The 26,492-nt window shown below is 37.2% G+C and overlaps 1 protein-coding gene across 2 annotated transcripts in view; it reads right to left on the bottom strand.

The window, feature by feature from the left end:
* The window catches only part of METTL15 (methyltransferase 15, mitochondrial 12S rRNA N4-cytidine), a 77,068-nt gene that overhangs the window by 30,597 nt on the left and 19,979 nt on the right, over positions 1 to 26,492 (bottom strand). For both annotated transcript variants that reach the window (XM_031505084.2, XM_077784396.1), the window contains exon 3: positions 13,671 to 13,807. In XM_031505084.2, the coding sequence (XP_031360944.2) occupies positions 13,671 to 13,807 (137 nt within the window). The remainder of the gene's footprint in view (positions 1 to 13,670; positions 13,808 to 26,492) is intronic.

The following is a 26,492-nucleotide window of genomic DNA, read 5'->3' as shown; positions in this document are numbered from 1 at the left end:
ATTAAAATATTCCAAGATGAAAATACTTTAGATACCTGTTAAACTTACAATAAGTTGTGACTGGGTTGAGCATTGCAGATGAACTGTGTTGACTTATGGTATGAGCTAAACCAGTGAATTATAATTCCCTTTTCTCCTGAAATCATTTAACTCTAGAATAAAGTCAAATGTAAGTATCAAATCCCCTCTTAGCTCAGGTAAGAGCACAGGCCAAGACACTTTTAGAGAGGGGCTCCACTAACCAATAGAGTAATGCTTACTAAAAACCCTGAACCTTGAACCACAACTCTTTTTTTCCAAACCTTATCACAGGCAGCAAAGAAACAAAGTTCTAAGGTGCCATTCACTCCCTGCTTTATTTTTACACAGGGACCTTCCAAAAATCCCCCAATGATTCAAAGGAAAAAATCTTATTTAAATCTTATAATCTTATTGGAAAAAATTACTTTCAATTTATCATGAAGTTGCTTATTATTTATAGTACAGGTTTTGCTTTCCTTTGGTTTGTTGTTTTTCTTTTTCTTTAAAAGGCATATTCAAACAACTTCTGGTCAGTCATCATTATTAAAGGGTCTGACAGCATTTATGTTCACAACACAAATAATATTTTTAAAAGAAATAGAAGCTAAGTACATCATCTCTAACATGTATAATGCTCTCTGATGAGTTTAAACAAAGTCGTCAGTGACACAACTGACTTAAGTTAATATTAAGAGATCATTTTTGTACTTGATGTGTTATGCAAGTAATGTTTCTCCTCTACAGCATCTTTCAAAGACAAACAAATAAATTACAACTTTTATTTCTCAAAAGCAGTTGAAACTTTACAGTCCTAAGAGTATCAGAAACTATATTCAATTTGGAACTTAAAAATGGAATTGAGCACTTCATGAAATTAATCAGTAAGAAATTGCTAAGCCAGTTCAACACAGAAAAGAGGGAATACTTGTAGTAAACTACATAATACCAAAAGTAAGGAATTGGTAAAAACCCTCTTGTATAAGAAACAAGTATTCCACAAATATTTCACACCTCAGGTGTCACAGCTCCTGACACAGCCACAGATTTTGGAGGAACAACAGCGATGGGTGCACAAACAGATTATTTTTCATGGAAGTAACACAAGTGTCCAATAGTACTTTTGACCATTGATCCTAGATCTAAGCTATACAGTGTTACCCTGAAATCCAAGTCTTCAGGCAAAACTGCAAAATTAGTGATGGTAGCAAAGGAGACAGCAAAGCAGAAATCACAGGACTCAGGTGACCTCAGCCTTTTGAGGGAACAGGTAAGCAGGAGGCCCTCCTGGCACGAGAGGGAACTCAGGACAACAGGTCAAACCCCATGGACAATTTCTGCCCAGCACAAGGGAATCCATGTGAATCCACACCCAAAAAGCCACAGCAGCCACAGCAAGATGCCAGCGTGGTTGAACAGGGAAATACTGACCATGTCAAAGAGAAGAGGGCCAAGAGGAAGAAGCAGAGAAATCCTGAGCTGGATTTAAGAACACCTTAATCTGTCTGAAGCAGAAACTGGAAAGGGAAATGCCAGGAAGATATGGAAGGCTGGAGAATGGCACAGGCGACCCAGGAATTCATTTCACTAAAACAGCTGAGGCAATTAAAGCCTTTGCCTAAGCATTTACTGGCAAAACCTGCCCCAGGTGCCCATGGTCCTAGACCAGGAGGGAAACTGCTAACACCACAGCACAGGAGGACAAGTGAGGAGTCACAGGGAGCAGCTGGGCACGGACGTGAGACCAGAACGTGTCAGGAGAGCTGGCTGATGTCAAAGCCCTGCCAGCTTTAAGGCAAATCCCTGATAACTGTCACAAAGTCAGCACCATGATAACTTCAAAAAACCTCAAGAAGGATTTTCCAAAGAACCACAGGCTGGCAAACATTCCTTCATCATTGCACATGAAGTCTGCACTAAAACTATTACCCAGAACTCAAAGAGCAAGATGGGAACAGACAACATAGAAATAAATGAGGCTGATCCAGGAGTGTTTTACCTTAAATAAATCTAAGACCAAGTACCCGCCTCTGTAGATAACAGGTTAACAGTATATTTAATTCCATTATAATACAGCTTTTGGTTTTCCTCCTCTATTACCTTGGCAGGCAACATTAGAGCCACAAACAACATATGGGTGAAAAGCTGGATTCAAGGGCTGTTGGTGCCATGGATCAAGGTGTGACTTACACCTGAAAGTCTAGCAGGAGGAGAGAACGTCCTTTAGAGACAAAAGCCTGCCCAACCTGCCAGGGTAATCCAACCTTCAGTTGAATACGCAAAAGCAAGATTCAGTAATTAAAGGGTTTACATTACATCTCTGAATGTAGAATTAATGCACAAACATTTTTAGGCACTATAATTTGATTATATTTTATCTATTTCTATTAAATGTGCATTGAGAAGCTTCCAGATTGGCACCCAAATACTGACATTTCTTCCTGCAGCAATGGTTAGAGATAGGGGAGAACAAGATATTTTTAGTTCTGCACACTTCTATTTTTCAATGTTTAATATCTTATTAATTATGATAATTGAAAATGCAAACATATTCCTTTGAAAGCAAGAAATTCTCCTGATTATACGAGATTCAGTTCTTGTTTTAAGCCACAAAGTCATTGCACAAAAGGATTATCGTATTTTAAGTTTTTAAAATTCAGTAACATTTTTTATTCACATTCCTTGCTATGATAGATCTGAATTTATAATAAACTAGTATCTCAACTGAAGAGCTATGAAGAAAGACATCAAGTTAACATCAAAAGCCTACAGAGATTTCTTTTGTGGTCCATTTTTTTATCTCCAAAATATCCAAGGAAACAGAACTTCAGGTTTCCTTTAGACATAGTTTTGGTGCCCTGCCAATCAAGTATATAACAATGCAAAACAAAGAAACAGATGAGACCAAGAAAACCAGACCAAGACCACCATGCCTGCTGCTCTATTCTGCTAAATCCCCTATATAAAACCATAATAGTCCAAATACCTGGGAGTAGCAAAATGGAAATAAGCAGTGGATATTGTCTGGCTGGACTGGAGCAGAGCTTTCAGCACCCTGTCACAACATCCTCATGAGCAAGCTCAGGCAGTGTGGGCTGGAGGAGCAGACATTTCAGGGACTGAGAAGTGGCTGCACAGCAGATCCCAAGGGCTGTGGCACAGGGTCTGGCTGCAGGCTTGGCCCTGGTGCTGTCCCCAAGGTTCTATACTGGTCCCAGTATTGTTTAACTTACTCATCAGTGACTTGGACAAAGGGGCAGATGCCCCCTTTGCTGATGATACAAAGATGGGAGAAATGGTCCCAGAGTGCTGTGCATCCCTTCTGAAGGACCTCAACAGGCTGGAGAGATGGACAGAGAAGAACTGTGTAAAATTCAACAGTGGGAAATGCAGGGTCCAGCACCTGGGGAGGAATAACCCCATGCACCAGCACGGGCTGAGGACTGACCTGCTGGAAAACAGCTCTGTGGAAGAGGAGCTGGGGGTCCTGGTGGATGACAAATTGTCCGTGGGCTAGCAGCATGCCTTGTGGTCAGTGAGGCCAATGGCAGGTTGAGGTTGGAGATCCTACCCCTCTGCTCAGCTCTAGTGAGGCACATCTGGAGTGCCTGGTGAGGCACATCTGGAGCACTGTGTCCTGCTCTGGGCTCCTCATTTCAAGAAAGACAAGGAGCTCCTGGAGTGATTCCAGTGGTGGGCTATGAAGTTGATTAAGGGACTGGAGAATCTCTTATAAGGCAGCTGGGCCTGCTCACTCCCAGAATAGATGACAGAGGAGAGGACCCTGGCAGGTCTGGCAGGGTCTGCAGGGAGGGGTCAGGGTGGACCAGGCTCTGCTCAGTGATGTGGAGCAGCAGGACACAAAGCCATGAGCAGAAACTGATGCACAGCAAGTTACACCACAATATCAGTAAGAACTTCTTTCCTGTACAGGTGGCCATGTCCTGGAACAGATTGTCCAGCGAGAGGTGGAGTCTCCTCACCAGAGATATTTGAGAGCCGTCTGAACACAATTCTGTGCATTGTGCTCTGGAATGACCCTGAGTGAGCAGGGAGGTTGGACAAAACCTGCTGTGGTGCCTTCCAACCGGACCTATTCTGTGATTCTGTGGAATTTTCTGTCACAAGAATAACTTGAGAGTTCTCATCTACTTTGTTCTATACAGTAAATATTACAACCAGCTCAAAGACTGGTTTTATGACATGTCATGTATCTTCTCATTATTACTAACCATTTTAGCTAATATTACTGTTAATCTATTTGAAGTTTATAATGGGTTTTTTGGAAGGCAAAAGAGAAACCTATTTTAATTATACATTTTATTTTGGGAAATATAAATATTTTTCATATGCTTTCTAAACAGGCCGAAATAAGATCATTTGAGCCACACAAGTCACATACCACAACCACAAAAGCACAATCACAAAAATCCTACCTTAAGAATACTGTAAAATTAAACCTATTTGTGATGTTCCCCCTCATTACCATGATAATTAATTCTCCCTCATTACCACACTAGAATTAACCTTTGTATTCAGCCTTTCCTTAGCTGCTGGTATTGACACAATAGACCAGATTAACCTGAAGGGCACAAATTTCTGCTTAAGAAAATTTCACCCTACATACCTAAATTTTGTTAGCTTGAAGCAAGAAGTTGCCCTTTATACTTTCAGAGCAGTGTCCAAGATGGTCAGCTCACTCTAAGAGAAATAAGCTTTGTTGCAGCATGAAGTTTAAGTGGCAGTACTGATTAGTCAAAGTGTTCACACAATATTCACACATTTCTGGTCCTGCTGTTTGGAAAAGTAACAAAACTACACATTCAATTCTGCCATGACACATAATTTTTACTTAACTATAGAAAATTATTTTTACTTATTTATTTTTAGAACACGAAAATGTACTAGCATAATCTCATGCATCACCAGCTTTTGGCTTAAACTCCACTAAATGCCAGAAGGTATTTAATTTTAATATTGTACTCACTGGGTGCCAACATCCAGCCAAAGGCAGACTGCAGAATGGATTGAATACACTCACATGCTGAAAGTCACACATCACTCCAGACTGTAGTGCAAGGAACCAAAACTCATTCTAACTCTCAGATAAATGAGATTTTTTGCCTTGTCTTTTGCTGCTAATTACCCTGCTCCTTAGGGAAGAGCCAGCAGTGATGAAGGAGCTGGGGATAAAGCACCACCTTACCCTGAGAGGAGATAAAATAATGCAGCGCATCTGAAAGGGTGGGCAGCCACAATGCAGCAGGGGATTCAACACAGAAAACCTGGGGGGGGTTTAGCAGCTGGTCTCCAAGCTTTGCAGAAGTACTTCCTAGGTTTTTTCTTGAGAGGCAAAGATGCTGGTATTCAGGAATTAAAGAAAAACAAACAAACAAACAAAAAACAGGAAAAAAGTGCTTTCTCAGAGAAGGCTTGGGGGTAAGGAGTGTTCCTCATCTTCCTCTTCCCTCTCCCAGCCAGGCAGGTAGCACAGATCTTCTTGCAGGTGAATGGCCAAATCTGGATGCCATTGGCAGAAAGAATTTGGTTCTGGTTTTCCTATGTATATTTAAATATTTAAATTGCAGCAGCCTCTAACTTCTCGTGAGCACAGTGAGCCTGACAGTATAAACAGTATCAATAACACAGATTGTTTGTGCTGCTAAGATATGACACTTGTGTTATTTCTTATAAATCTTGTGTGCCAAGAGCACTTAGCAGTCAGTACTGGTCTCAAACAATTGTACCAGTCAGTGGTGGCAAGGTCACAGGCAGCTTCCATTCCAAATTACTGAGGTTTTACACAGAAATTCTCTGAAATCTCTCTACCCAAATCTTTGCTTCTTGATCAAGCTAAGTTGATTTATTTCTCAGGCATCCAAATACAAAGCAGCAATTAACTGCCTGATTTTACTTTCAGTCCTTTCAATATTCTGTACAATGCTTGGCACAGCTGAGTCACAAAGACTAAAATCAAATTAAAATGCAAATTATGTCTATTATCATGACAAGAAAAAAACAGAATTATGTAGTCAAAGTAATTAATTTGTATGGTCTATGCCACCTATATGCATAATCCTAATGCATCTAAGAATAATAGTATCTGAAGCCCAATGACTCAATCAGAAAAATAATCTGAAATTCTCCGTACACTTTTATATTTCATAGTTAAGTGTAAGGCTCAGTTCTGGTACAAAAATCTGTTTACAAATATTTTCATTTAGCTACTTGTTTTCCTTTTTATCAAAGTAGAAGAAATAAGATTATGAATCAGATACTTAGCTTTTTTTTTTGTTTGTTTATTTAGCCACTTAGTAAATCATGTATTTATCTTAAATACCAGCATGTCTTGGCCTTCTCTCAGTAAGTAACAAGCATCTTTTTGTCTACACATTCATATAATTTCCACCTTCACAGCAAACTGCTGCTGTCTTCTAGCCTCAACAATTATCATCTATCTACTGATGAAATAAACTTTTGTCTGTGTTGTTTGATACAAGAAGGAGTACTTTAAAACAGTTTATGCCCTCTTGATTTGTGCAGAGTGCCTTAATGTCTCCTGCTGTCAGTGTGAACCAAAATAAGCTAAATATGCAGCCTGGTACAAACTTGCTAAGGAATATGAAAATAGTATCTTCTTATCAAGACAAAAAGATCTGTCAACAACCAGCCACTAGGCAAAAAACCTTCTGATTGGAAATTATTACCTTCCTCTCTGCCTTCTCATCACAAAGAGTTTTGCTATTATGAAAAACTAAATTCTAGAAAATATGAAAACAGTACTTATCAGTGTCCTTTATGAAACAAGGACTATTTTTATTTAAAAATCGAACTGTAAACCCTTGTTACTGTAATGAAAATATACCCAGACTCAACTGTTCATCTGGAAAAAAAATGCTTAAACTTTATAAGATATTTCTAAATATTTTTGAAATATGCATTATAAAATATTAATAATTAGAATTTAAGTTCTACAATCATTTACATAAATTTTAGTAATGAGATGGCTACAAAAGCAATATAAAAGTCCTTAAGTCATCCAAACACCTATAAAAAACTTTATCATCAAAACCAAGAAGGAGGAAAATTGGCTGGGAAAAAAACCTGATGTCTCCTTTACAGATCAAAAAAGTTCAAAGATAATTTCAGCATGATAACTATTTACTTGATGGGTATTGAAAACATTTTTTCCTTTTAAAAAATGTCTACAACCCAAATTAAGCCTCAAAGAACTAGTCTTAGAAATACTCTGTTTAAAAGCTGTAACAGTGAACTTTAAAGATATTCTGAGCACTTTTATACCACACTGATACAGATGAATGAAAGAATATAATGAGCATGTCTGAAAGTACTACTGATTAAATTTAACACTTGATACTGCATTCCATGAAGTTGAGCTAACAGGTCCTTAAAAATAAATTAAGGATCTGGACATTTGTGTTAAAAAGGAGCTCAGATCACCCACACTCACAGGGGTTTGCATTTGTTTGAAATGATTTCAGAAGTTTCTTACCCTTCTCTGTCAACTTACACCACAGTCCTCTCATTCTGCACCTGTCAGAACCCTCAAGTGTGAGAATTTTGAGCTTTCTGTACTGAGAGGCACAAACCCAGAGGAGACCACGACATCTCACCTAAAGCTATAAAGAAGGTTTCCAAAGTTGATTAGTGGCACCAGGATTACAAGTGTGTAGTTGGTTAGAAGTATGCAATATCACAAAGTAAAAAACTTAAAGGTTAGGGTTTTAGACTATAGTAATAAATATGAAATAAAATAGAGGTTTTAAAATGAAAACAAATTATCCTTCTTTCTTCTTCATAAGTTTAACTAATATTTTATAATTAAAAAAAAAAAGTCTGCATTGTGGACTTCAAATAATTAAGTTAAAAAATAATTTAAATATAATTTCTTAATTTAATAATTGAACCTTAAAAAATCTTGTAACAAAAAATAATTAACCATTTTATACCTTATTAATAAAAAACTACAGAAAATCTACTGTAAAACTATAACACTAATAAAAAACAATAAACACCTAAATCAAAATACAAACTATCATCTTGAATACCTTCAATCCTTACACCAATAGAAATTTAAAAAGAACAAAAAAACAAACAAAAAAAACCCACATGCAAGGAGTTGGCATTTCAGATTATTCCTAGAAACACTGATGACAGACTGTGATGGAAGAAAACCAGCTCAGACTAGTGAGTGTTTCTTTGTTTCTTGAGCTATATCTGCGCTCTAAAAGATGCAGGTTCTCCAGCCAGAAAGGAATGGAGCTGCCTAACCTGTACCTCCATTGTCTAAGGATGTCTAAAGCTGTCCAAGGTAATTCAGATCCATCAGCAGATGGATCATACTGATGGGTCTGAAGCTTGAGGCTGGACCAGACGACATCCTGAGCTCTGTTCCTGTGGGAATGTTTTTGATATTGTGTCACAGTTTGGGAAGGGCACTCCCTGGTTTGGAGCCCAACCCATGCACTGCTTCCTTACTTCCCCTTCTGCTGATGCCCCAGGTTTAACTTTTCTATTTCTCACATTCTGTGCTGCTTTAGTGGGTGGGTCTGGGCTTCCCATGAGGGGATGCTGAGCTCTCTGCACAGAGCAGGGACACAAAACAATTCCTGCTCCAGCTGGGCACCAAGGACAAATGATCCAAATCTCAGCCCAGGAGCACAAACACCGTGGGCTGGAGAGAGAAAAACAAGCAGGATGGGGCTGCCTGGGCTGAAGCTGGAATGGGACAATGAACTCCAAGGTGCCAATGGAGCAGAACTGATCCCAGGGAGAGCCCCGGGAGCGCTCGTGCATTTTGGGACCATTTTGGGTCATTTGGGTGCAGCCCTGGCTGGGCTCTGGTGCTGCCCAAGGTGGATCCATGGAGGAGATCCTTTTAATCAATCCCTGCTTTATTCTTTAGCTCTGTCCAGCCTCTGCTCTAGGCCAGCCTTCACCAGGCATCAGTGGCACCCCCTCTCCCTGCAGAGGAGAACTGGAGGCACACCAGACAAAGATCACAGGCTGGGTGAGAACAATTTACTGGAAGCAGCATATGAAATGAGAAAACGAGCAACACTGGCAGCAATGCCAGTAACAGGGTGCACAAGAGAGGTGAACTATTCACACACAAAAACGTGGAACTCCAGAGTCTCCTGACCTCCCATCCACAAGTGGGGGAGACCCCTTCCCCTCCCTCCCCACCCCCTGCCCAGGATGTAGGGTGCTGAGCAATGACATCCAGGTCCTGGCCATGCCCCTACTGGCTACTGCAAAAGTTAACCTGGCTGGAAGCAGGGTATATTGTAAGAGAAACTAAACCAAAACTAAACTCCAAGCTGATAAATGTCAGTTATCCACAAAACTAAACCTCACTTAATGTACAACCTCTCTCTTCCAAGATTTTCCCACTAAAATGATGTGATTGAGCAGCTTATTCAAGAGCATTCACATCATAATGACATTATGTTTCGATACAGAAATGTGTTTGGCTTTCCTACTCAAATATTTTGGGAAACAAAATAAATGCCATTAAAGTAATATTGTATTATTAATGGCATTTCAGGGTCTTTTTACTACTCTCAATTTTATTTTTCCACCTCATATAGAAGGTGCCTTATATTTGTTGCCTGCATTTGAGAGACAGCCAGATGTTGACATACATGGAGAATTCTTTAGAAATAAATAACCCTATAAGTAACTAATAAAGTATACTTATATGCAGTCAAGGCAAAATTGTAACGAGTATACCTTGATTGCACATTAATTGTATTTCTTACACAACTACAGTTAAAAGCTAAATAAAAATAATATATAGCAAGAAAAGCAACAATATATAGTACACAGGTACAACTCATAAGCATATAAAAAAAGCTTATCAAAATTGGGAAAAAAAGAGCTGTTTTTTATAGAACTGGGGGGGAAAAAAAAAAATCTATTTTCCCCAGAGCATACAATGCTCAGCTCATCTATCACTTTCCTTTTGCAAACTTTGTGTAACTCTGAAAGCAAAATCCATAAGCATACTCACACCTCAAAATCACTTTAAAACTATCCTAAAATGGTATTTAAAATTGTATGAAGAATTCTGTACTATTTAGCCATACTTTTGGGGCATAATTTCTTATTCTGCCCAGAGAATTACAAAGCACATCCTTAAAAAATTTCCAGGATATTGGTTAACTGCCAGATTTCAGCCACCTCTCCAGTCTCTTCCTTTCAGTGGGTGTGAAAGGGTTTAATTGTACTATCTGTTGCTACTGCCTGAATTTTATCTGGCTCTCCTGCATCCTCAGCAGCAATTCCCAAGTTGGTGGCTTCCCCACAAAGCACGTCAAAGGATTCCCACCCACACACTGAATATCTAACAGACCCTGACCCATTTTTGCCTTATTAAAGCAGCACTACATATTTTAAAAAAATAAAAATAAGCAGCAACACTAAACGAATGTGAGAGCTGTAGCTGGAACTCCTCTACCCTCTTCAGATTTCAGCTCTGACAAAATCACTATCAAAAAATAGCGACACATTTAAAGTGCAAACATCAAATGCATTTTTTCTGTTTTCTCCTCCAGTGACTTATTACTCCAGCTGTCTTTCAGTTAAATATATGAAGGATTTCACTGATGAGTTCTGAATATAGACAACCCCTTAATTTAGCCACCTTTATCTCTTCTTGCCACAATTGAGCATATTTCACAGAACCACAGAAATGCTGAGGTTGGAGGGACCTCTGGAGATCACCCAGTCCAACTGCCCTGCCAAGACAGGATCACCTGGAGCAGGTGTGTACCCTTCATGTAAAGAAGTTCTTCCTCATGTTGAGGTGGCACTCTGCGTTTTAGTTTACGGCCATCAACAAACAAAGCCACATAGTGAACAACAATTGGGACTACATGATTTCACTAAGATTATTGTCATCTAACCAGAACAAGCAGTACCACATGCAGCATTCTGGTTTCAGCAGGGAAAAAATGGCAACAGAAAACTCAGTTGAAGCATGACTTTGAGTTTGCCTATTGCATCCACAGTTTCAGCCAGTGGGAATCAGATTTTACTGGTGATGGTTACACAACAGCCTCTTCCCCAGCTTGGTGCTGTCACCCCCAAAGCACATGAACAACTTCAGCAAGTCAAAGAACCTCTCCCTAAACAGGAATGCCAGGCAGAGGAGGTGGAGAAAAGCCTAGAGCAGGCAAAAGTGGAGGATGTTCATAGTCCTGTGTTGCAGTTATTCAGTGAGGTGCATCTAGGGCTGTGCCTCTCACAGAGGGACAGCCCCACATTTCTCTTCAGCTGCAGCTGCACGCTGCCATTTCTACAGCAGCACGACTATTTCTGTGGCTCCCTGGTGAGCTATTTCATCTGAGAACAGACCTGACCAGATACAGATGTCAGCTGGATGAATTCCCCAAGCTTTTGATGCCCACACGGATTTGAATTGAACTAATGCAAGATTTATTTCTGACACGGCGCAGAAAATGGACAATAAAATCCCATCATGCTAGACCAACTATCTTTTAATGAGTACTGAAAAAAAATCCATTTATCAAAGGTCCATATCTCAGAAACAGATCCCTTATACTCAACTAATTTGTAAGCAAACACTGGTTTTACCTGTTTATAAATTACATCCTTATACCTCCTTTCTCCTTTTAATTTGACAATGGTTTATGCAACTGACTTCACAGGGAAAACAGATTTATAGTTAGCACATATAGAACATTCTTTTGACATAAATTTTAACAACAACTATTATAAGAAAAGATAATATTTACCTCATGAAAAAGGACTCACCTGTTCTTTATAATAGGAAGGACAGAAAATGAGGGAAAAAGACCAGAGCAAATAAGAGTATGTCTCTGTATCCTACAATACATATCCAGGTGACGCACAGTCATCTTTCAATGATTAAGATTTTTCACCAACAACACCATGTAATTTAAGGATCCACTTCATTCTAAGGATAACTTGAATCCATAAAGGTAGACACCAGCATCAAAAATAAGAACTAGGAGACCTCCTTTTTCTATTAAGCCATAATAAGTTGTATCAACTACTATACAAAGTTCATGTTTTCTAAGCAAAGCAGAAAATTACTGATGCCAATTATTGGCAGAAGAGCGCCCAACACTTGTAAAATTCTTCATCTATCTGGAAAATGAACTTTCCATGCGCAGGTTTGAAGAGGATACTTTCAGATATACTGAGTCAGAGGACTGTTAACTATTGTTTTACACTGTGTGAGTGTTTCTAAAAGACTGGGTTTTTTCCCATGACAGAAGGAACAGAAGACTTTACAACTCCCATGACATTTGGTAGAACATGTTTGCAGGCTTAGTTTAAAATAAAATGGACTTTCCTTGACAATATTCTCCACAGCATTGTCAAAAAGAGCATAACAGTGGAGAGAGGCATTCCACTAATTTGTAGGTATACACTGAATGTCACTGCAGCCCAAAGAGAACTGAAAATTTAGAGAAATATATCCAAGTGGTCTTAGAGAGTAGGAGGGCTAGAAAATAAGCTATGCTGTCCTGGCACATGCTTGCATTTCTCCCACCGGGTCTCTGTCAAACACACTTGAAGGAAGGAATGCACAGTTTAGTCCTTCATCTCAAAAAGCTGAGGAAAACCTTCTGCAATGCTTAAAAATTACTGCTGCCTTAGAACTTCTTTTTATGTGGGACAACACAACTGAAGAACCACCAAAGTGTTTTTTTATCCACCTCTTCTTGATTTCTTCTTACTGGAAATATTTGCTTCTCTTCTTGTTAAAGCTCTTTTTGAAATAATATTTTCAACCTGACAGTGAGTATTCTCTCTTTACCACCTCACCTAAATTTCTTAAGTCTTGGCTACTTCATATTATTTAACTTTGTATCTATGTATTTTTACTTCTTGCTCAGATTGAAAATGTGACTTTCTGAAAAGTTCACATTCAACTCCATATATTGCACACTTTTGCACCAAGGCACTGATGCTCTGACTGGGTCCTTTCCTGAATTAAAGGAGCAATAACTTTGCATGACTAAAAAAAAAGTGAAAATTTGCATTTAGCAATTGTTCATTTAGCAAATTCAGCACTCTTATTTAAAAAGAAAATTGAAGCATAAGCTATACACAGAAATTGTAGCTTATTAAATTGTTCAGTAGCTTCTGCAGCCAGTGGCAAAATGCTTAGCAAACCCAATACCTAATTACAATTATTTAGGGTTTTTAAAATGAAAATATTCATAATCCATATTTAAATGACCCAATTATTTTGCAACATATTATTCCATCATTTTTGTGAAATATGTACCAAAAAGGTATGTTTTTGTACTACTTTGCACTCAGAATCATCTCAAGGCAAGCAGAACACATGAATCTTTTTAAAATATCTTTTTAAATATAAAATTAGCTACTTGATACCTGCTTAAAATTAAAACTACAAAATACACATTTACTCCAAGAACCTAAGCAGAAGCTACATGCAAACACTCATAAACAAATTGAACTGGATCTCCCGTTCAGCAGGGTGCACAAAGCACAGAACGCTATTCCACAATAAGATATTAAAACTAAAAAAATAGATTAAATTATGGATAAAATGCCAAAGTACCAACCTTATCCCAACCATATTTATAACAGAGGAGGAGACAACTTACGGGTAGGCTTGTGCAAGCTGCTGAGCTATTCTGTGAGCTGTGGGATCCCTGTCCAGGGCATACACACTGATGTCACTGGCTCTCTCTAAGAGAGCTGCTGTGTGACCTCCAGCTCCAAATGTCATATCCAGGAAACGCTGTGGAGTGAAAACACAGACAACTTTCACCTCACAGCAGTGACAAACTGATGGCTGATTTAGAGCTTAGCTGGAAAATCTCCCTCATGCACTAGTGGAAAATATATCATTGCCTTTTTGGAAATGTTTGGGGTTTTTTTTGTATTTTGTGCAGAACTGCAATTATGTCAGAATAATAGTTCACCAAAACAAAACTAAAAAAAGAAAACCAAACACCCACAAACAAATAAAAACACCAAACCCAACACCACAAAAAAAAAAATAAAAAAAAAAGGAATCAGTAGAACTTAATGCTGTCTTAAGCCTTCTTTCCCCTATAAAAGAGCAGCAGTGTTTCCAGAAGCTGCCCCATGCCCCTCCTCCTGGTACCTGACTGATGAAAAGGCAGGAACTATTTCTGCTGACAGAAATAACTGGCTCTTCACTCAGCAACGCAGCACTTGTATGACTGCAACTCCACTTTGGAAATATTTTCTTTCCAAATTACCAAGTGACTGTCTGTAATTCTATAGTCTAGGGAATGCACACTGGAGCATGGAAAGAAAAGGATTTTTATTGTTTTTATGCCACTGAATCTAAACCAAAGTACAAATGTGACTGACTCTCTAGAGCACCTTCGTGTTGCCATAAGTTTTTTCTCTCACTTGATTTAACTGACCTCTGTTGACTGAAGGAAAACCCAAACTAGACTTGAAAAACAAATTCTCCATATACTTCAATATTAATCTCCACATGGGGTTTTTCTCCCCACTTCTCAGATTATTTTTTTAAGTGAAACAGGTGGTTCATTTTATTTTGAAGACTACTTATCAGCTACAATCATATTAAATAGAAATTAACATGAACTAAACTTACAAAGGGTAAAAGCACATTTTAAGTGAAGTTTTCCAATTTAATTCTTGAAAGAACTAAGATTCACCCACAAATTCCTTTGGATTAGAACAGAAATTCAAAGGCAAGGAAGACCAAAACATTTTTCTGGAAACATTTTTTAGAAAACAAAGGCTTTTATATTACTTTGCCCCTCAAAAAATAAATAATATACTTATGAGACTAATAACATAACTCTACTGTGGCTGAAAGTAAGAACTACTTATGATCTTTTAAGATCCTTAGGCTGCATTATTTAACACAGTTTCCTAAGCTTATGCTCTAGAAGCAAAAGCTTCCCACAATATTTTACAAAGCTAATGAAGGAAACAAAATTTAGCTGGGTGATCACCCAATATTAAATTGCATCACTCACTTGAAAAAATGAAGCACTGACTCAGAATTTTTTTGTAAGCAGTATCTATAAGACAAAACTATGTTACAGAGGACATACCATCCAGTCTATACAAATGCTGCCACAATCTATTTAAGCATCCTGATTTATCTTCTGCCATAACAAAACCAGAAGTATACTCCTTGAAACCAATTTAAAAACACAAAACTGAAACAGTTAAAAAATGTGGTTGTTTCTTAAACACAACTGAACATAAGAATTTACCTAGATTTTAAATATACTTGCATATGCTAAAAATTCCAAGCATATTCTCTGTAAGTTTTCACATACCTGTAAGATTTAGAGAAGTTTTCTTATTAAAGATTCCAATCACTTCAGGTTTTCTTTGCATTGTACTGTTACTTCTATTACACCCATAAAAATCCAACACTGGCTGTTGAGCGGGATATTTAACCAATTAGCTATTTTTTTTATTATCTCCGTTCAATGAAAATTATTAATATAAAAACTTATTTTTCATTCTGCATTTAGCTTAGAAAATTGCAAAAATGAACATGAATTGTACAAAACATACAAATCCTCCTAAATTGCTTTTAAAATTTCCAGGGTATATCTGTTATGCTTTGATTTCCACTCAAGTTCTTTCCATTTAATCCTTACCAGAACTAATGTACAGAAGCAATGAACAGACCTCTAGCTTTTATATTCTAGTTCTGTAGGGAAATCCATTTAGAAAATCTCTTTAGAAATATGTGGAGGAGCAACAGAAAATTAAAACCACCTTTTTTTTTTTTTTTTTGCATAAGATTAACCCACTCAGAAACGCACTCAAAAAACTTAATCACAGCAGTCCCAGGTGTCATTTAGGATTGCACTTATTCTGCAGCAACACATAACAATCAAAACCAACCTAAATTACATCATAATTCCTCTTGGAAAAAAAAAAAATCAATCAGCATGAGTCACGTCTTCATGGTTTTGTTTTGCTTAAAAAAACAAATAATGCTCTTATTCTTTATTATAGCTAGAAAACCAGGACAAAAACTTTCAAAAACATCACTATTGTCTCTCCTAAAACAGACCTACAGTGTTGGCAGGAGGAGTCACAGAAGGGATAGGAAATGTCAGAAGAGCTGCTTCTATCTTTAACATAAAATACTTTGAAATAATAATTTTATTCCACTTAAACTCACTAGTAACATGAATTTCCAGAAAATAGTCTTTTCCCACTAACATGTTTAACTACTCATTTATTTCCTGCATGTCTGTCTTCTAAACATCTGACTCTTCTCAGTCATCTCTACAAAGTACTGAACAGATTTGATCCTTCTTTCACCACCACTTCCACAAAATTCTTTGTTCCATCACATTGGAACAGCAGAACATGAACAAATAAATTTAAAAGAGAAATACTAAAAAAATAAATTGGCCTTTTTGGCCAAACCTCCAGACAGTTTTTCTTTCTTAAGCGACATGTAACACTGAGATTTTTATTTCCAGGTGAGTTTTTGAAGATGTTTTAACTCATTCAAGAATACTTATATTTTGTTTAACAGTCTTGCCTTTCCTCACAGATATCTGCTGCTGCTTTCATTCCTTTTAGATTTGATCAACATTAAGCTTGGCATACATGCTGCTTATTAATGAGCCACAGAGAATATGTTGAAAATAAACCAAAAATAAACATTGGCAATGCAAGGTAGAGAGGAGAGAGAATGGGGGTGAATGTACCATGACCCAGTGACAAACTCCCCGTGTTGTCACAGTGCTGGAAAGATTTAGTGAAGAACCCATGCAAGTACCTGCTGGGAATGAACACAAGCTCACTGAATTCCACTTCCTGAAAGAACCAACACACAAAAACCAAACCTTTAAGCAACACCAGACATGGTTCTTAACCTGAGAGCATCAGATTCAATGCAATCCAACTCCTCATAATCCAGCTGTTCCACTCAACAGCTACACCCTGCATCCAGAACCTGAAAAAAAAATAACTATCACCTTAAGTTTTCAAATAGAATAGTTAAGATATTGATGTGACCATTTTGGAGCATTGATCAGATTAGAAATTAACCACTGTAGTGTCCTGCTTCATAATATGCTTCTCACACATTCCTTCAATTTTTCACTCCTGAAATAAAAGATGCATCATTTTTTTCTTCCTCTTTCTCTCTTGCCTACTAGTTTTTAATCAAATGAAATTAAATGACATTTTATCCTCCTGGTCCTATAAATACTGAAAAGTTTATTACATGAATTTCTCCTGCAGTGAGTCACCCTTCCATTGTTAATTTATGATAGTCCCATCACAGTCCCTCTGGGAATTTCATAATCAGTTTGTGACTGCAGGTTTTAGAAAGCATTTGGCTCTTTCATGACACACAAATAGCAACAAAAATTTCACAGCTTTCCTTTCACAGCTAGCTCGAGTATAGTTAGAAAGACACAAAGAGTTGGAGTTCACCATTTTAGTATACAAGACTTCTTATTGAAAAGCTCTCACAATAAATACCTTTTAAGCATTTCATTTTACTATGTCTGATCTGTAATTCCTAATGATGATGTTCCACATGTAATAAGGTTTACTCCACAACACTTCATAGCCTTTGTGATTATTTTTCCTTTGATGTGTAACAAAATGAGACTGCAGAATTTGCACAAAACTGAAACTCAAATGTGACACATAAATTGAGACATCATAATGCTTGTTTTTAAAAGCTCACAATTCCAGTATTTTCCACTCCCCTCTTTCTTTCTTTTTTAAAGGCAAGAACTTTATACTCTTTTTTTTAAGTAATTTGATCCTTTAGATGTGCAACTTAATTTTCTCCCACTAACCCTAATCACTTCAAGCACTCCATCAGATGATCTTTCAAAAAGTGTTTTTTTCTTCCTCTCACAACCCTGACATTGTCTGAAAGAAGACTTCAGCATAGTGGACAACACCTCCAAAAGACTTTGGCAAATTGTACAAAATCCCTGAGACATGCCGAGTTAGGATACAGGACATGCCAAACAACCTCCTGTCTTGGGTATCAGTGCTCCAAGAGCAGCCTCTCCCTTCTCCATTCCATGCCACAAACTCCTGCCATCCACCTTTTTGGGCATACAAACTCTCTCACCTTGTTCACACTCACACAGCACCAAAAGATCATTAATCCATTGTGATAAGCAAGCACACACAAGTCATTTGCCATGGCTCTTTCCAATACATAAAATTAACTTCTTATAAAAACAGAAAGGCAAAAGGCTGTTATTCCCCAAAAAGTGACCTTGCAATGCATAATTATTTAATTATATTACTTAATTATATTAATTAATAGAATTTATTTAATTCTATAATTGAATTCAATCCCCAGTCTCCTGTTTATCCACTTTTTCTATTAAATAAAAATTAAAAATCTATGTTGACAATGACCATCTTGGGTGCCTTCAGCAAGTATAAAAACACCTAAAACATCTTACCTCCAAGCTCTCTGATTAAAAATAAAATAAATAAAAATCAAGCCTCAAAACAACCTTCCCAGAAAATGCTGCTCCTTCCTGCAGCTCTGTTTTGCTCTTCCTCCAATGATTTAATACACAACCACAGAAGAGACAACCCCACAATTACTCCCCTCTGAAACTCCTGTGTCCTGCTGTTGGCATTTGTCCCCTTCTTGTCTGAAAGAAACATTTCATTGAATGGCAGCCATTCAAGTACAGCGAGTGGAACATTTTGCAGTACTCCCCCAAAATTAAATGCTCATAAAATCATCAAATAATATAAATGTAAAATTTAAAATATGAGCAGAAGAAAAATTAGTTTGCAAGACTCACACCCTTAGCCAGTTTTTTATAACAGTTTTTTAATATATATATAACAATTTTACAGTGATGCATGCCTAGTTGAGGACTTCCATCCAAAACTGGGCTTCACAAGTAATAACCTAGAATCACAGAACTTTCCTGTGGGAGAAAGGAAATATGGCCCTAAACCCTCCTGCAACAGCTGAGAACACAGCTCCAGCACCTCACCATTCATGTTTCACCTTCCAGAAGAGTTACAAAGAGCAACAATTACGAAATTAGTATATTTTCAATTTTATCAATGATGAACTTAGTATATTTTCAAGAAACTTGCAGAACATATTTTTCAATTTTGAAAATGGAACTTTTTTCCACTTTTTACAGGATTGAAAAAAAAACCCCAACCAGAATACTGATTTATTTAAGATATACTAGAAAGAAAAAGCTGAAGAATAGGTAGCCAGCATCCAAGCTATGCTGCCTAACATTTTAGCTCACTAGAAGAACAGGAAACACCTGGAAATCGCTGCCTGAAGAAAGGAAAATAAAATGGAGACTCTTTCATGCAATTGACATTCATGCAAATGTCAAAGAAACAATATTTTTTCTTGGAGTGTTATTATAATACTGAATACTCTAACAAAAGTAAGTACACAAAAAGGAATGGTTGCATGATGAGAGAAATAGGTTCTGTAGTATTTCTGCAATATTAAATCCACTTGTATTCTGAGCCAATCAAAGCTAGATCACAGTGCTTCTCTCTGTTTTTACAAATCTTTCTCAGTGGGATGACAAGCCAACATCTTTCACAGTAATAAATGTTTCACACTTGAAATGAGAGCTAGTGTTTGCTTCAAAATGCAAAGAAGGTCAAAATACTAGGATGTTTGTTAAGGCTAACGATAAATATTTATTACTGCATTGCTGGTCTGTATCAAAGTATTTATTCTTATTTTATTTGTATCTATTCCACCTCTTTGTGGAAAAAAAATCCTGAGAACAGAAACGCAATATAAACAAAATAATCAACACATTGCAAGATGCTTTCTGCTACTTCATTCTTCTGGTGTTCCTACGATGAGTCATGTTCTCTAAACTTGCTGCCTGAATTTCCTTGTTATTCACAACAGAAATTGTTCATTGTCACAACACAACTTGTTTTCCACTCTGCTTCATTTTTCAAATATCAACTCTGAGTGCAATAAAAGACATCTGACCTCTTGTTCAAACACCTTGGGTTTTCTACAGCTTACTATTTTAAGGCACTCAACTATTTAATATACACTAAGCAGAACAAGCTGAATTCAAGTAGGGAGCAGTGACAACAAATTCTGTAGGAACTTTTTCTAGCAGTGATTTTTTTTCCCAAGAAATAGTTGATCTGCTTTATCCTTTTATTACCACCTCTTTCACAACTAATCACTGCAAAGGTATGAATAGAGACATTTTAAAAATAGCTACTGTTGTGTTTCTTGAATAAAGTACACAGACTATTGTCTGGGCACATATTTAAAGTCCACTGTGAGAAAAGGCAATCTCTTCTCAGTCACTCAGGATTTTATTTTCCTTCTGCAAGGCTCAAAAGTGAGAATTAATGTTTAGTGTTGGCCTTTGTCAAAACCAACCTCACTGAACCTATAGTTTCAATAAGCACAGAGAGAAAATTAATCTGAAGGACAAATGAAATCTACAGTCTTTTCCTTCTAAGAGTAAAGGGAAAATACATCCAAACTTCAACATATTTTCTTTCAATTTCAAGACCAATTTCAGCTTCAGTGGATGAGCAAAGATTTTTCATCCTAAAGTGCATCTGGTCTATATGGCAGAAGACAGGAACAAAAGTTCTGTTGCTTTGAAGTCCATAATATTTACCCAAATTGTGTTACTAACATTTCGTTCAGGCCTTTTGAACAGCTACCCTGGCATTCTTTGAGACAATTCTAGGAACTGAAAAATATTATTATTTTATTTTTAAACACTATTTGTAATGCACAAGGAGATTATACATATAGAGAGTTCTGTTCAGTACATGCCTACCAAAAAACACCAAAATCATCCTGTTCACAACTCTAAGTACCATGTAATGATACAATCACATGGTGTACAATGAAAATTAACTCAGGCTGAAGAAGCTGGACCACCAAGTACCACGGAGCTCTGGAACTCATTTCAGCCAATGCCTTGATGTGATAACGAAGGTGATGGTTCCACAGGATAGCAGAAATGGGTGTTCATATCCCCAAAAATGCCTTGATCTGAAAGGACCAGGGGGGCCCCAGAGGAGCAGCTGTGGGGTCCTTATGGCCACCAAGCCAAGCAGGTTTGTTGCAGGGGCCAGCACGCTGAATTTCTGAGCCCTGGGACAAAGGCATGCAGGTCCAATAAGATGAATACAATGAATATTGAATTCAGTATGATGAATATTAACTCCTCTGCTCAGGGTGGGCTGAAGGCTCATTTAAATGGCCATGCAGTGCAGGATGTGGGTAGGAGGATGCAAGGTGCTCAAGGGGGAGTAGCTGGCAGGTGGGTTGGGGAAGGCTGCACCTTCCCAATCCCTCAGCCAGCAGGGAAAGGGGATGGCAGCATGCTCAGGATAAAAAGAGGCTGCATCCCCCAAAAACTTAAGAGACACCCCTCAGGGTGATAGTCTAGTGGACTCTTGCTTTAGTCAAATAAATTCAGTTCTTGCAGGCCTCTTCTGTGGGCATTGCCCTTTTACAAGGTGATTTTCCACACACACATAAGCCAGTTAAGCTGTTTCTGGGACCAGCGTGCTTGAAAGCATTCTCACACTACCAAAAACAGATACCTGCTACAGAAGATGCTTTTTAATTAACAGAAAATATATTCTCAGTGGATGTTATGCTTTAATGCAGATGCTTTCACATAAAAAATTAATGGAAGGAAAAAAAAAATCTATTTCAAAAGTATTTTAAAAGAAAGAAAAAGTGTCAGGTTTATATCTTTTAACCTGAGTATCCAATCTAAACTTCGTTTGCTGCTGAAATTGTTCACCAACAAAATAAACACTACATTTGTCCCACCCTCTTTCTCCAGGTCACCTCCAAGGCATATATAACTCAAGCCTACAATCAAGATTTCCACAAACTGATTAACTGATAATTTGATTCTGAATCAACTCATGTCAGCACTGATAATGCCCTGGAGCTCCCTGATGTCACAAACACATTAAAAGTATTGTTTAGATACGCTAAAAACAGTAATTGAAGAGGCAAGTTTTTTACATTAAAGAAAAAATAATTATCCTAAACACCATGTATTCAACATTTGCATTTCTTACAGCACTGCATATAATTCTGTCCATGATTTCCCATTAAATCACACAGTCACCATTTCATCATTTCATCTTCTTTCCTACCCAGACTGTGAGCTGTTTCTAAGAAATCTTACTATCAGTTTTTGCAAAGTATTGCAAAACATGCGAGTCAAAAATTATTATGTGAGATATATGCAGAAAAATCTTCTGCAGCTCATCACTTTTGATGCCACATGTCTTGGAGCCGTTTGGACAGATAATGACCAAATAGACAAGAAAAAAAAAAATAATTAGGACTATCTTAACACATCTCCTGAACAACAAGTCTAGAAAATTATAAGAACTAACGGGAAGGTAAATTTTAATTGTGTAATAATTTTAAGGGCATTTTTAAGGTATAGTTTTGTCAGAGATAAAGAGGAAATCATTCCAGATCTCCTTAAATAGAATCTATTTCAGGCATCATTTTGCATTTTAAGTTGCTAACAATTATTTCTGAACAACCTATGGATGCAGCAAATAAAAGAACAAAGCACAAAAGGAACTTTGAACCACTCCCCTTAGGTGATTGTGAACGTATTCAGGTACGAATAAAAATAAAAAACAAAAAGCACTTCTTTAAAAACTTAGGAAAATGAACATTTACAAACCCAAAAAAACCCCAAACATATGACCTGCAGTGCCAGTGCAAAGTCACACAGAGGTGAAGTCACTTAGACCAGCTCAGTTACACAGAGAAATCCAACAGGTCAGTGTGGGCTTTGGAACATCTTATTATGGTAACAAACAATCCATTTGAAAGAGACTAAGGCAGGTGGGATCACTTTTCCTCTGAAAGACACATGGAGTCTTTTTTCTGTCAACTCAAGTTCATGGCTGGACTCAGCTTACAACTATGATCAGACCAGCAGGCTTAAAACCCTGCAGTGTGAGGAAACCTCACAAATATTCTCCTGCCAATAACTAAAAAGTATCTTTATTCTAAACAATTATTATAAAAACTAATTATTATTATTTTAATCATTATTATTATTTCTTCTAACAATGCTCAATTTATTCTGAGTGTAACAGAGTAATAAAATAAAACCCCAACCAATAAAAAAAAAATCACAAGCAAACACACAAAAAAACCCCAAGCAACAGCCATGGGCATGCCCAGAAGAATACAATCTCCTTGACATATTATGTATTTTTACTGTTCATCTTGGGCTGAAGTGTAAATCCAAGATCATAAGTTGCACAAAGTTACCAATGCAACTGTACTATGAATCGAAGTTGCTCTTAAGAGTAATTAGCCCTCAACATCAAAAAATCTACTCATCCAAACATTTTAAACACTTTTCTCTTAGTAATATTAGTTCACTTAACATTCCCTACTGATTAAGTAATGGCTATTAAAAAAAAAAACCAACAACAAAAAACAAACAAAAAACCCCCACAAAACAAAAAACCTCAACAGATTTTCAAATATATTTCAAACACATTACTCTTCTCCAAGAGAAAGTAAAAAGGCAGTCATTTGGGAATAATTTCCAATTTGGTTTCAACATCATTCATGCAATAAGTTTGCTAACTGTTTTTCCAGAAACCAACTCAGCGAATTCTCTTCTTTCTCTACTTATTTTCCTTCTTTGTAACTCATGTAAGAAAATGTTAAAAAAAGGCTTCTGAATTTCCAAAGCTGAATCCAAAGCTGAAAGTTTTCATTATACCTGCAGAAATGGGACTTGTCAAATTTTTGGAAACATTAGCCCCCAAACAGCGTGAAACATGTCATGTTTTCTTTGAGGTAAGCAACAGAAGCCCCTTCTCATAACAAAGTCATCATGGAATTGACATCTTTCTCATAGGATGAACTCAGAAAAGGCAACAATGTTTTTCCTTGGCAAGATCAAATATAAAATGGAAAGGGAAGAAGAGACACTGCTACCAAGAATGCAGGTTACATTAGTCCTCTGTTCAAAAAATTAATAGAATATCTTCGGACCATGGTAGAATTCAGCCATCTATTTGTGAAATACCAAAAAATATTTTCAAAGGCTTTACTTTTTTATTTTACATTTAAATATCTCAAAATAATTTACAACTTTAAAAAAACCATTTTTGCAATTTTATATTTTACAGCAATTGCTTACCATATTGTAAAAAAAAAACCCTGTAACCTTACTGATAAAGTAACTAACTGTAGCTGAACACAATCATACTCTAAAACAAGCAGCAGCACATCTCAGTTTTCAGTATTTTGAAATGTAGTGCTACTAAACTTCATCCAACAGGAAAGATTTCATGACCTCCTCTCCAGTGTAACTGGAGATACTAATATTCTCATCCAGCATGCAGATACTATGCACTAATACATAATTAAAGAACAGGCAGTTAGTGGTTTATATTTATGTGAGATCAGTTTTACAAAAAGGAACATACTTCAGACTCACAGGCAATTAAAACCAGATTAATTTCCTGCCACAAACATGAGTTCAAGCTCCTAATGAGAACAGCATGACTTGTAATGTACTTTTGTACCCTTTATTACATTAATACAGCAATCAAAACAAAAACTGTCAATCACCCCTGACAAAAATACTGAGCATAGAAACCTTGTAGAACTATGCAGCTTTCATATAATCTATTGATTAGAGAAGTAATCTATTGATTACTTGGCCCTTCAGAGCATGAAATCAAAGACCAGAAATACCCAGCCTCTTGTGGAAACTGCCCAGGTTGTTCAATAGCAGCATAAGAAGTCTTAGCAGCAGGCAATTATAGTAATAAAATATCTTTAAAGTGTTGATCTAAGCCAGTGGAAAAGTGGCATGCACAACCTGCCACCTGAACCTGGGTCCCTTTACTTTCATTTTAAGACAAAAACATTCTCAGTTCCACCAGCTGTGTACGTAAATCTAGAATGCCACGGTGGCAATCCCAGAAGGCAATGGCATGACTAAATCCCACACAAGTCTGGAGCGGGGTTTTATTTTTTTATAAACCAAGATGTTCAGCTGTGAGTTACAAAAAGAACAAACAAGCAGATTAAAAACATAATAAATCACACTTTAGACTGAAGCTGTTGAACTAATTGGTTGCATTTCAGTGTGACAGGAGAGATGCTATCAGAAGGCAGAAGCTGGGCAGAGGCAGCATACCAAACTTCACTTTTTGCTAACACTGTTTGCCAACAAAGCACTGCCTGTGGCAGCATGCTGCACAAGGAGGAGCTGCTTTGGCTCATCTGTGAGAGCTCTCAGTGGCTGAAAGAAGAATTACATCTAATTACACAGATTAGATATAGACAATTTTTAATCAGCTGGTTCTACCACAGCAGTGCTTGAAAACACAACAAACGGGCCCATTGACACTTAACATTCGACTGTAAAAAGCTGCTTTAAAAATCCCTACAAGCACACAGAAAACAGCTTTCACCACAAGAAGAGTATACATACTGTAAACTTGCTTGCTCACCTGTTGTCCTGTTCTTTTGACAGTTTTAAAGTTCCTTTAAAAGTTTTTATGCCTTCTGATATTTACATATTTTAATTGAGTTTTCTCACGCATGTTCATGTAAATAATGATTATTTTGCATTCTTCTTTGTGAGTGGAGAGAATTGATGGACTGTTGGTTTGACCAGTGTGGTTGGAGAGGTGGCAGTCTCGCCCTCCAATCCACTGCCACTTTTGTTATTGTATATATGCCGGAGTCAGAAAATAAAGTTGGCTTTTTTGAGGTTTTTTCTTTCCTTTTACAGCTAGCCTGCTTCTGTGAGCTATTTTGTGTCACAGTGTGACACTGCCCTTTGTCTGTTATTTATTGTCTGCAAACAAGTTGTTTTGCTCAGTTTTTATGGTGATGCTTGTATGCCATAATCCCTTATTAGAAGCCAAAGGAATTACCATTAGCAAAACTAACTTGCTTTATGATCTGCACACACATAGAATACAGTTCCCTTCAAACAAACCTGTTATCTAAATCAAGATTAAACAAATGAATGTGACAGAGTAGGGAAGACCATACAGATAACAGTACCAATTCCATGTAATTACAGATAAGCAGCATCTCCCTCAGCACAAAGCAATTAAACATGTTTATTCAGCTATCTTGGAATCAACATGCACAGCTAGATGGGTCTGTGAGTTTCGTAACTGTTAGCTTTACCCTGTGTTTTCATCCAAAAGCCAGTTGCACAAGAAAAGAAAAATTAAAAAGCAGTTACAATTTTAAATAATCTCTTTGACAAGCAGAACCTGAGCCACCATGTGTGCTCTAATCCATGTAAGACATTTAACAGCTCAAACAGGACACAGGATTGAAAGTTTATCTTAGTGATAGACATTTTTTCCTATTGAGCTTTTCATAATTTCTTGGGCTATTAAGCTTATTTTAAGAGGGGAGCATT

This window comes from Lonchura striata, chromosome 6, assembly GCF_046129695.1.
Source record: "Lonchura striata isolate bLonStr1 chromosome 6, bLonStr1.mat, whole genome shotgun sequence".
Classification (NCBI taxonomy): Eukaryota; Metazoa; Chordata; class Aves; order Passeriformes; family Estrildidae; genus Lonchura; species Lonchura striata.
The sequence above is the reverse complement of the archived record's forward strand: the minus strand, read 5'-3'. Positions and strand labels throughout refer to the sequence as shown.